General features: G+C 43.7%; 1 protein-coding gene across 1 annotated transcript in view; it reads right to left on the bottom strand.

Moving 5' to 3' along the window:
* ARID2 (AT-rich interaction domain 2) overlaps positions 1–1,497 on the bottom strand; it is a 200,164-nt gene extending 198,667 nt beyond the window's left edge. The window contains exons 1-2 of the mRNA XM_083365211.1: positions 1,090–1,497; positions 833–926 (exon numbers count right to left, since the gene is read on the bottom strand). Coding sequence (XP_083221337.1) covers positions 833–926; positions 1,090–1,181 — 186 coding nt within the window. The 5' untranslated portion in view covers positions 1,182–1,497. The remainder of the gene's footprint in view (positions 1–832; positions 927–1,089) is intronic.
* Positions 1,498–12,657: the final 11,160 nt, after the last annotated feature.

Here is a 12,657-nt window from a genome sequence, read left to right as displayed (position 1 = left end):
ACGGATTTTATTCTGTAGAAAGGTTTGTTTTTGTCTTCGCTGCCTGGACAATAACCAATCGGGAGTTCCTCTGTTGCCTGCTTTTAAATCCTCCCGCGGTCCGTTAAAACCCAAAGAAGTTGAAAATGTGCCAAGGAAATCTCGATGGGGGATGCCCCCACCGGCTGAAGGTGCAAGAAAACCGTCCCGCTGAATCTCCCCCCTCCGCAAGCTCCACAGATATAGAGAGGCCTTTCTTTTGAGGCCTACATTTCTGTCCCTAGTCTTGAAGCCTAAAGATGGCTATTTGATTACACATCGTCTTGGCTGCCCCTTTTGTTATTTCTCCCCAGAAGGGGCTCCGAGAGCAGCGCCAAGGCCCCCCCACGGCAGTGAGGATCATTTCCTAGCCCATACTCCCTGCCGATTATCGATGTTAAACATGCCCGCTAATTTTGAGTTCCACTAAAACTGTACTCAGACTCTGCGCGAGGCGCGTACACACACACACACACACACACACACACACAAGCGGAAGAAACTGCCTCCAAACACAACCTCCTCCACTCGTCTTTTCCCCAGAAAAGAAGTAACGAGCCAAATATTGAGGGCAGAGGGAAAGGGGGCACGAGAAGCTGCCTTCGGCACCCCTGAATCTCCCCTTTTCGGCTCTTCTCCAACAAGGCCGAGCCGCCAACCTACCTTGCCTGCTTCCCTCTTCCACTTCCCTCCTTCCCAAGCCGGCTTGAAGAACAACCGATCCCGACCCCCCCCCCGCCTTTCCCCCAGGGTCGGAAGAGAGTTTCGAGGGGAGGTTGGTGGGAGGGAAAGCTGAAGGAAAACTTCCACTCACCTTCCCAAATCCGCCTAAAGTGGTGACTCGGGTGTAGAGAGCGTGAAGATCCAGCTCCTTTCCACTCACCACAGGGATCTTCTTAAAAGGAGACCTGGCAAGAGAGAGAGAGACAAACAACTTGTCAACTCTGCCCCCCTTTTCTCCCCTCGCAGGGGGCCGCCTCGTCCTTCAGGGCAGGGGCTGGAAGTTAAAAATCGGTCGGTTTAAAAAACCTCCCCCACCACCATCCCCTTCCATCTCCCCATTTTCCTTACCCTCTGCTGTGGTGAAACTGCCGCAGCTCGTCCAAAAAAGCGAGTCCTTTTCTCCGATGGTCTGGTTGGTTTTTACCAGCCGAGTTTGCCATTTTCCCCCCTCGGATTTAAAAGATTTGGGTTTTGTCTCCTTAAAAAAATCCAATAGAAAAACAACAACAATCCGCAGCTCCTCCTTGCCTTTAAGAGATCCAGGTTCCTGTACTCGGCCGGGGATCAGCCATGGAGAGGGGCTTGTTTAAGAAAAGAAAGAAAACTTTAAAAGGAATAAGAGAAGCCGGAGAGTGGTAATTGCGAGTCCTGTCTCCACACAACGCACAGGGAGGGAGAGGGGCACCTCTCGGTAATTCTTGCTGCTGCCGCCGCCGCCGCCGCCTGCCTGCCTGCCTGCCTGCTGCTCTCAGCACCACAAGCCCAACCAAACCAGCCTGCACATGAGACTCAACATGGTGCTGCTGGATCACACAATGAATTGGGTTAGTGTTGTGGTAGGGTGGGGGTTGGGGAGGCTGGAGTGAGGTACTGACAGTGTATGTGTATTACAGACGCGAATCCATGAAATCTCCCCTCTCCCTCGCTCTCATATACGCTCGCGCGCGCGCACACACATATACACACTGTACGACGGCGGCGGCAGCAAGATTCACTTCTCTCTCTTCAGACAAAAAGATCTGAAGCAGCCGTGCTGCTGCCTGGGCGAGAGCGCAACACAGCGAACCCCAGCGGTGAGCCGAGGCACTGCAAAAGGCAGCTTCGAAATGGCAGAAGCCAGGCCGCCAACGAGCAGTTCCTGGCGGGGAACAATAGGCTTCTCTCTCGGCTAAGGGCTCATCTGCAATGTGCCGCAAACTTCACACAAAGCCGGGCGGAAAGAAAAGGCAGGAGACAGAGGAAGGGCTACTACCGGTTGTTCCAGGGTTAGGGGCAGAGTAAACGTTCCATTCTCCCGAACTTTAAACAGCTGGAATACTTACTGAAAGATTAAAAAAATAGGGGAAGAGGAAAGCTAGGTATTTTTAATACATCTGCTGTATTTCTTTAATTAGTAATAATTAGTTAATAAGACTTATAAAAAGATAATTTTTAGTGAAGTTATTTATAATGCATATTCCCATCTATTTTCACAGATTGTATATCATTGGAGAATTCTGGCTCCTAAAATTAGGAGAGATTCATAAGAGATATTAAAAAGTTTAATAAAACGTGATTTCTTGAAACTCTCTAAAATACATTTCACAATTAAAAAGTTACAAAATATATTTAGAAATTGCCTATATATTAAACCAAACACACGTGATAAATGGAGCATAATAATGAAGCCTAAATCTGTTCTGCAATTCTGCCTCCTGCAATGGGAGGTAAAAAGATGAAACACTTTGAATGCTTGAAATATTGTAGAATACTGTAGAAGGCAGATTCTGTCCCTTAGTGCTAAAGTATTTGTTGTGATAATTCATGCTATGATACTTAATTATATTGTATATATGTGCGTGAGGGGAGTGTCCAGTAATCATATAGATATTACTGGTAAAAATTATAGCCAAAGCTCAAGGTTTCTTAATTCAAACATGTGCATCTTGAATGTTGCATAACTAATCATGTTCTGATTAGTTGGGATTCTCTCCTGCTAAACCACATTTCCTAGTATTTCTTGCTATGGCCATATTGGCTTGGACTCAGCAACTTTTAAAAGGCTATAGGTGCCTCACCTTGATTTATAGCAATTATAATATACTGTGTGATTAGTAAAATAGGGGATTTGTTTTTCAGAATGAATAAGTGATTGGTTTACATGCTTTTCTTTCCAAATTTTTAATCTTATACACAACTGCCTAGGATTCAGTTTCAATTACTTCACTGACTTCAATGTGTAAATATGTAGGAATGGTATAATTTATCTGAAGAATATTAATAAGGGAAAACAATCACAATAGTAGCTCAAATTAGAATTCTTAACCTGTGTGTATGGAATTGAATGTTTTTGTTCTCTTAGAGCACCAGACATAAATTAAGAGAGACCTTAGTCATAAATATGATTTTCAGATAAACAGTTATGAATGAAGGTAAATATAGTTGTTAGCTTGATAATTCAAATTACAGTAATACATATTTTAAAATTATGACTTTTCCTACTTAAAGGATATAGGCCCATAAAATGATTGCATTCTACAAGGCTGGTTGCTAAAATTTTGTTCTTTACTTTTTAATTTATTCATGGTAACATGGATGAGGATGCAATATTGTAGGTGGATATTTGAAAGCTGGAACATGTTTCTCTCTTACGTGGTTGGCTAAAACTCATCACGATGCTATTAATTTGACACATTAATTTGGTACAATTTGGTTTGCAAACTGATTCCAGTAGTTTGTGATCTTAAGAGATCCTGTCAAAGATACCAATAACAAAGGAGAATATTTGTAGCTCAGGGTTGACATGAGGGGTCCTTGGAGCTTGCTTGTTTTCTTGTAGATGTTTCATTACCCAAACTAGGTAACATCAGTACTAGTAAAGAGTGCTCTTTGCTGTCAACTTGCAAACAGCACTCTTTACTAGCAGTGATGTTACCTAGTTTGGGTAATGAAACATCTACAAGAAAACAAGCAAGCTCAGAGAGCACCAAGGACCCCTCTAAGGTAGCAATATTCCCTTTAAAATTTAGATTGCATTTCTTCAGGAAACTAAGTCAAAATCTATGAATTTTCAGTTGGCCTGCAGTTTCATATTGAAAAATGAGAAATAATGAAGTAATAAGATGCTTGATAAGAATTGCCTTCGACATAATCATAATTGTAGTGAAACCCCTTTAAGGAGCACATACCAGCTTTTTAAAAAATGTTTTAAATTCTCGTATAATTTCCATATGAAACGCTGCAGAAATTTCTCCTACATAACCTTCTGCTTCTAGCGACAGTATTCAGGCGGAGGTATCTCCGGTTAATAATACTTGCAGAAATGCTCAACATCAACCTAGTACTGTAAGTGACCGGTGCCCAATTAAAAACGGAAGCTCAGTCGTTCCGGGAGAGTTGTCAACAGTCCTCGAATGACTCAAAAACTAGGGGTCTCCCTCCCACCGGTGTTTGGCAGAGGTGAGTGAGTCAGTTTCAGTTTATGTGTACTCTAGCGGCAGGAGCAGCCAAGGCGAGGATAGGCAAATTGCGTAGAGCACGAGTAGAAGGGTTTCTGTGGCTGAGCGCAGCAATTGCGCACGTCCTTTACGTAAGTGTCAGCTGGGGATTCCCTGGAGGGGGTCATTTTAATTCAACCATTCCAAAGACCCTAGCAGACGTTCTTGCCTTATCGCTGCCCGCATCCTCGGGCTGAGGAAGCTGCAGCGGCGGGCCCCAAGCCAAGTATCGCTTGAGGCGTCTCTTCACAAAATGGCGGAGCCCACGGGAAGGGAGCCCCATTTTGTGCCCGTAGAGCTGTCAGCAGAGACGGCTCTGCTTAATAGGGCACGGGAGCAGAAGGCGGTGGCCAGTTCACGAAGCGAACCAGGGAGGGAGGGATGAGAAGCACTTCGTAAGCGCTCTAGCCCGGCCCTTCAACGAGGCTTTACGTAAAAGCCCGAGAGCCGATGCAGGCGGAGCTAGCAAGCGAGAGCCACCCGGACGATTGTGAACAATCAGTTGTACTTTCGCCCGTCTTCGATAGGACTTATTCTAGCTTGGGAGTCGTTTGGGTTGGCGGCTCCTTTGCTTTCCTTCTCCCTTTGGATGCGTGCCTTTTTTTGTTTGCCGTGTGGAATTTTCTTAACCCGGCAGAAACTGTTCAGCCTCGCGATCAGTGGCTTCCTCCCCTTCCGCCGCGACGTAGGTCTTTACACGGTTGGGGGAATTGGATGCCGGTCACAACAGTGGAATGAAATAAGCGACTGTCTTGTGCTATTTTCTGGCTTGTTTTCTTTCATGCCTCGGGTTATTTCAGCTTTTTAACTAGCTCAGCCCTTGTAACTTTTCCTCCTAGTTCTCTTTCTTTCCGAAGCTGCGTCTTTCTTTTCTGAAGGATGGATGAGTGGTTTTAGATTGTATCATTAATCATGATGTTACATTTAGAACGATTCTGTTTCTTTGGGGTTTACTGCTCCTTTCTGAATATATCGCTTTGTTAGAATGATGCTTTCTAAGTTGCACTGCTGGCAAGCTTGTAAGATGTAACTGCGCCTGTGTTGAGAATCTCATTTGTCTTTGTCAGAATTTTTAAAGGTTTGAATTTTTTTTAAAAAAAAATAAAAAGCAACACAAAACTCTTGAGATCTTTACTTATTACAGTGCTAATTATCTTCCCATCCTAAGATAATAATTTGTAAAGGGTAAAAAAAATGGAAGCTGCTGTATTGTTGGGAAATAGAGGCTGTCAAATGGTATGAAATCCATCTAGTATTTTAAAGATATTAAAATGAAAGGTTATGAAGGGCCTTGGATTGTATGAAAGAATGTAATTTTATTTGATTTGCTGTAAGTATGAAAATAAAAGCTAGTTTGGTATATTGTTAATTTTCTACCAGTGTTATCCTTGTTATAATTTACAGAAATGAGGGGATCACACAGGTACTTTGCCTCAGTCTTGTTTATTATGTTTATTACTGTAAAAGGATATGAAAGAAGCTTACTGAGGCTGCTTTGTTAGTAGAAACAGTATCTACTTTTCATTTGTTTTGTGAAAATGCCTGCTACTTTCTGCTTGCAATTTGTTTTAAGTGCCTCTTGGTTTTCTGAGGTATGGGCTGCTCACAGCTTGTTTTTGGGTATTTGGTGACTGATTTTAAATTTGCTTGCTTTATTAATAATGAATCTATGAAATTTGCTCCTATGTGATACTGAGTATGTTAATAGTGCTGGCTTCAGTACAGTTTAATCCAGGGGAAATATGCAGAAGAGTTATTTCCTTTTAACAATCTGCATTTTTCCTAGTTTCTATATGCATTTTAAAGACATCTTCTATTTTTTGTAGGTATTTTATTCAACTAGATCAGGGGTCTCCAACCTGTGGGCCGTGTGAAGGGATGCCCCTCCACACCCCCGCACACACTCGTGCTAGCGCCACCCCAAGCATCCCTCTGGCACTAGCACCACGCTGCCCTGAGCATCCTGCTGGCACTATCACTGCCCTGCCCCCGAGCATCACACCGGCACTGGTGCCGCCCATAGCATGCCAGTGCTAGTGTGCTGCCCCATTTGCAACACTTGTGCCCATGCAACCCTGTTTGCACGTGCAAATGTGCAGAGCAATTTGCGCGTGTGAATGCGCTTGTGCATGGCCCATTTGTGTGTGTGCATGCACAGGTAATTTTTGCATGCACACGTGCACGGTCCATTTGCGTGCACACACGTAGCGGTTCTGCCTCCCTTTCCGGGCTGACAAACCAAAAAGGTTGGAGACCACTGAAATAGATGGTAAAATGCCATTGATAAGGCCTCTTTTTTATATGTAACCCTGTTAAAAACTTGAAAATGCTATTTTGGAGAACTTGGCTGTGAATCAATTTTTTGTATATTTAAATAAATTGTAATGTACTGTGTATAAAAGTTAAGTAAATAAGTTGAACTAGATAGGTAAGTGTAGGATTGATTAGCCTAGAACAGGGGTCGGCAACCTAAAAAAGAAAAAGAGCCACTGGGAACCGGTTCCATCACAAATTAAAAAAAGAGGGAGCCGCGTGCGTGTGTCCATGCACGCGCATGCGCAAAAAGGTTTTTTGCGCATGCGCGGACGCACGCGGCTGCCATTTTTAAAAAAATGAGATGGAACCGGTTCCCGGTTGCCCGATGGCGACGGCCCGTCTGCAAAGCTGCCGCTTTCGGCAGCTTTGCAGACGGGCCGTGGCAGCTTCCGCAAAGAGCGGCGCCCCTGCCCATTCCGAGAGGTGCGCGCGCACCTCTCCGAACGACCGGAGGTGCGCGCGTACCTCCGCGCGAATGGGCAGCGGTGCCGCTCTTTCAGGAAGCCCGCCGCGGCCCGTCTGTGAAGCTGCCGAAAGCGGCAGCTTAGCAAACGGGCCGCGGCAGCTTCCGCAAAGAGCGGCACCCCTGCCCATTCCGAGAGGTGCGCGCGCACCTCTCCGAACGACCGGAGTTGCGCGCGCACCTCCCCAAACCTTTGGGGAGGTGCGCGCGTACCTCCGTGCGAAGGGGCAGCAGCGCCGCTCTTTCAGGAAGCTGCCGAAAGCGAAGGGGCAGCGGCGCCGCTCTTTCAGGAAGCTGCCGAAAGTGGCAGCTTCCTGAAAGAGCGGCACCGCTGCCCGTTCGCGCGGAGGTACGCGCGCACCTCCCCAAAGGTTTGGGGAGGTGCGCGCGCACCTCCGGTCGTTCAGAGAGGTGCGCGCGCACCTCTCGGAATGGGCAGGGGCGCCGCTCTTTGCGGAAGCTGCCGCGGCCCGTCTGCTAAGCTGCCGCTTTCGGCAGCTTCACAGACGGGCCGAGGCGGGCTTCCTGAAAGAGCGGCACCGCTGCCCATTCGCGCGGAGGTACGCGCGCACCTCTCCAAAGGTTTGGGGAGGTGCGCGCGCACCTCCGCCCATTCGGGGAGGTGCGCGTGCACCTCTCCAAACGGGCGGTGCCACTCTCCATTTGGAGAGGTGCGCGCGCACCACTGCCCGTTGGAAGAGGTGCGCGCGCACCGGGCGGCTGGGAGCCGCAAGAGACGGCTCAAAGAGCCGCATGCGGCTCCGGAGCCGCAGGTTGCCGACCTGTGGCCTAGAAGTAATCTTACTTACTTTCTCATTAATGAGAAATTCTGGTTTATTTTTTTTACAAAGCAATTGTAATAGTATAGGTTAGAGGTCACCAACCTTTATCAGTTGGTGGTTCGGAGGAAAAAGGAGAGGGAAGCATTTTACATGCGTGCACTACAAATGGGGTGGGGCTAGCTCCCACGTGATAGTCACTACTAGCCCTGCCCCGTTCTTGTGTAGCGCAGTGCATTGTTTCTGCGTCCCGTGGCATGGCAGCGGCCATTTTTACGCCTTGCAGTGCAGAGGCATCCCGTTTTTGTGCTGAGGCACAGCAGCAGTCTGTTTTCATGCCCCATGATAGGGGCATCCCTTTTTCATATCCTGAGGTGCGGCAGTGTCCCATTTTCGTGCCCTGAGGTGCAGCAGCAGCCTGTTTTTGTGTCCTGTGGTGCATCATCGTTTTTGCGCTCCACAGCTGTGGCACTAGGACAAGTGAGGGTATGTGTGTGCACACGCATGTGTACTGGCCCGCCTGTCGTGGGGCCTGGTGGCCAGTAGGCCACAGCCCACTACCGGGCTGAAGCCCACAGGTTAGGGACCCCTGTAGTATATGCTTTATAGGTAATGGTGTTAAGTATCTAAGGTTGGACACAGCTATGTACAGATTTTTACAAGCAACCCGATGCTAAAAGCACTGAAAGAAGTATGTCTGCCTCTCATCTTAATAAACAGATTAAGAGCTTCACATCAATTTAACTAATACAGAACAAGTCACTAATGTTCACATTACACTCAACAATGCCTGTATTTATAGGCAGTGAACTTCAAGGGATAGGAAAATTAACACAGACTGTAGAGATATGGATTTCTATGACAGATTGATGAAAGGCAGTCTGTTTAAAGTAGATGGCCAAAAAATTTCCATCATGTTGCAGGATGCAATAAAACAAGAAGTCATATTTTCCTGTTGTCTTTTCCTTTAATAATTACACAATAAGAAAAAAATGAAAATCAGTTCTCAGTATTAAGATGCAATGATAGATAACCTTTATTGTCATTTTTTACTGTGGGCACATTGGCACACATTAAAAATGAAATTTTGTTGCTTCTTCTCAAAAGTATATACATACAATGACTCGATAGACAGGTTATGATTAGTACAATGTACTATGTACAATGTATAGTATACAATGACTAGATAGGCTTAGAGTATGATTAGTGAAAGGCAACTGTACTTATAATCTTGTTATTTTGACTACTTTTCCATAATCAAAATTTGCCCAGAAAATATAGCAGTCATGTAAAGTGAAATGAATGTTTCATATTTTTTCAAAACCAATCTTATTTCCACTATATGATCTCCTTTCATTAACAAAAGTAATAGTAGTAGTCAACCTAGACCAGGGGTCCCCAACCTGTGGGCCGCGGCCTGGTAGTGGGCCATGGCAGGTTGGCCACTAGGCTGCAAGACAAGCTGACCAGTACGTGTATGTGTGCACACACCCTCGCGCTAGCGCTGTGGCTGTGGGGTGCAAAAACAGGATGATGCAGTGTGTGAAAAGGGGCCACCGCCGCACTGTGGAACACAAAAATGGGCCGCCTCTGCGCTGCAAAAACGGCCACCGTCACACTGCAGAGCACAGAAATGTGCTGTGCCATGCAAGAACGAGGCAGGGCTAGTATCACGTGGGTGCTAGCCCCACCCCATTTGTGGCATGCACATGCTCACAGCCCTGTGTGTGCATGCACGAACGTGTATAAAGTGCTTTCCCCTCCCTTTTCCTCCGGTCCGCCAACCGACAAATGTTGGTGACCTCTGCTTTAAAATGAAACAATGCAAATAAATTATGATGAATAAAAAATAGAAAATACTAAGTTTTTCTTAAGTAAATTGAGATATAATCATAGCTCTAAAAGTTAATGTCTGAATGGGAATTATTATGCACATTGAGTTAAAAAAAATTGTTAATCTTCTCTAGTGTAGAGATCCCTAAAGGTAGTTCTTGACTTACAATTGATTCTTTAATAACGTTTCAAAATTAAAAGGGACTTTTAAAAAGCTACTTATGACTCATCCTCAAAATTATGACTCTTCTGTTCACTTTTTGGGTACTTGGTAGCTGGTTTACAATTATGACAAGTTGCGGCATTCCATGGCAAAAATCAAAAGCTGGACACATCACGTGTGTCTTAACTTGTGACTGCAATGACTTATGATTGAAATTCTGGACTCCATTGTGATTATAAGTGGAGGACTATCTGTATAGTTTTATATTTTTGTAAGATTGCACATTGTAGGAAATACTTATAAAAATGGTCTGTCTGGGTAAATAGGGAAAGTCTTCCAAAATGTTTAAGATGATACAAATCATACTTAATTTAAATTAACAATTTACTCCCTAGATATACTAACTACTTTTTTAAGTGGGACAATTTGTATTAGATTGTTATTAGCTGTATTTCTTCTTTAATTCATTGATTATAATACCTTGATTTAAATCAATCCATCCTGAGTAAGTGCAGAAAATGGAATATACAACTTCCCTATCAGGATGTTGAAGAGTAAAAAAGAGAAGAAGTTTTAACTATTATGTAACTGCCATTACATAATGGCAGTTTGTCTGGGAAAGAGATTCAAATCACAATCTTCTTCTGAATGAATCCTTCTGATTCATTCTGGTAGAATAGATAGAATAGATAGGAAAGTCAGTAAACTGATGTGGTGCATATTATAGTATTTTGAATAATTCCTTTATATACTGCTGTTTTAATGCATGTTAATTATCTAGTTTTGGAAGTTGTCTAGTTTTGGAAATCAGTAAGGAAGTCTAATGCTATGATACTCAACAAGAATTCAATGGAACTGACTAATTTGGTTGCTGTCCATATCAATCACTTGAGAAGAATTCCCCTGGAGTAATGAAACTTGGATTTGAATAGACATACCGTATATAAGCTAGTAAAGATTTTATCCTGCACTGAAGGAGAAGTTGGCTTTTGTTACTTCTAGCTATAACACTTGGCTTCTCAGCAAAAAGCAGGACATTTTCTATATTTTCAATAACTGGGAGGATGCTGAAGCTATGTACTGTACTAAACTGCTTCTTCAGAAGTGACATGACACAAAAATGCAAACAGTTTTAGTTTATCCAATGATCTGGTTGTTTGTTATGGGTCCTGGGAGTATATTTGGAATAATAAAACCTACTCTTTGATATTGTGAAATTATATAGTAAATATTAAAGGTAAATTGTACCCCTAGTCTTGCTATGGCCTGTCAGTCTTCTTTTAAGTCTCTGATTGAAGGAGAAAAGCATATTAGAGCATATTCTCAGAATATATATTTTAAGTGTGCTATGGCGTATACATCAGGAACAGTCAGCCTGAACTTTCTGAACAATCATAGAATTATAAGGCAGCAATAAGAGGACCAGTTCTAATCAATATTATTTATTTTAAAACCAGCTAAAACTATTTTTTATATTTGTGAAGTCTCAGTATTTTTGAATGCTAATAGATTAAAACTTGACAAATTCAAGCAATTTCTTTCTGTTGGACCTATACTAGTAATAATAGTAGAGAAGCAAAGCCTTACAAAAATAAATGGATAACAAAACAGTCTACAGCTTTTGTAAAAAAAAATAGTAAGGTAATTAAATGATTGTTTTTGATACTGTGAAAAAGGTAATACTCACGCTATTCTAGGTTTAGTAGTTAACTTCCCCTTTAGTTGTTCATCGAGTATGGCTTTTTATTTTCACACTGAAGAGATTATTTTTTCTTACCATGAGTAGGAACCCATTCATTTTATGCTATTGCTGGTTGGCATACTACCTTCCCTCCCTAACAGTCCCAACTGCCACGGAACAGTTTTAGTCCACCATTCCATTTTCCCTCCCAAAATGGCATTTTCAAACAAGCTTCTTCCTATTTTAATAGTAACTAAGCTTGAGTCCTTTGCATACACTGTTTTGTAGAAACTGACTGTACCAACAACTGCTGCCTCGTAGCTGTAAACTGGTAAAAATTGGTAGATTTATTACTACAGCAGAGAGATATTATTTTAATTTCAACAAAGCAGGGCGGTATACTATGCCTGAGAAAGTAATGTATTGAGGTAGGTGTGTAACTACTCTGCTTTGTTTTCAATTATGAATTGGGCTACATGCGAAATGAATTAATGTACTTTGTCCTTTTGGAGCTAATATTACTTGAAAGATTGTCTCTTTAGAATGTAAAGAGACATCTTTTTGGCTTGAAATAGCTGGCCCTGAAAAATCTGTTGACCAAATTTCATTTAATGGTAAATTGGGGTTATGTACCCTGTTTTACGACATGTTGCAGTGTTAGTAATAATATCAATTGTTTTTCCAGAAGCTGAAATTTTACCTGTCAGAAATTTTTCAGTTTTGTCATATGTTTTGGCCTATGAATGATGTAGATATATTGTTTGCGTTCTATTTATGGGATATTTGATTGAAGACAGATTTGTGTCTTCTAACACTATAAATGTTCAAGGGATTCTAATATCTTTATACCGTATTTTCCGGCGTATAAGACGACCCGGCGTATAACACGACCCCCTACTTTTAAGAAGTTTTTCAAGGTTTTTTGTCTTATACGCTGGAAAATACTTACATGCCCTGCCCTCCCTGTCCGTCGCAGAGGAGGCGAAGGCCCGACTGGCCCCGCTGGCCCTCCCACTGCTCCCGCGCTTCTGCTGGCCCCCGAGACGCAGCGTTTCCCGGGCGGCAGGCAGCGCCGGAGGGCAGCCGCCACCCCGCCATGGCCGGCACCCCTCCTGCTTTCCCCCCCCAGGCCTTGAACTTCTCCCATTCGGCGCAGGGCGGGGCAGCTCCGCCCGCAGCCTCTTTCATGTGCCGCTTCCCTCTCA

The sequence above is a fragment of the Vipera ursinii genome, assembly GCF_947247035.1.
Source record: "Vipera ursinii genome assembly, chromosome: 6".
Taxonomy (NCBI): domain Eukaryota; kingdom Metazoa; phylum Chordata; class Lepidosauria; order Squamata; family Viperidae; genus Vipera; species Vipera ursinii.
The sequence above is the reverse complement of the archived record's forward strand: the minus strand, read 5'-3'. Positions and strand labels throughout refer to the sequence as shown.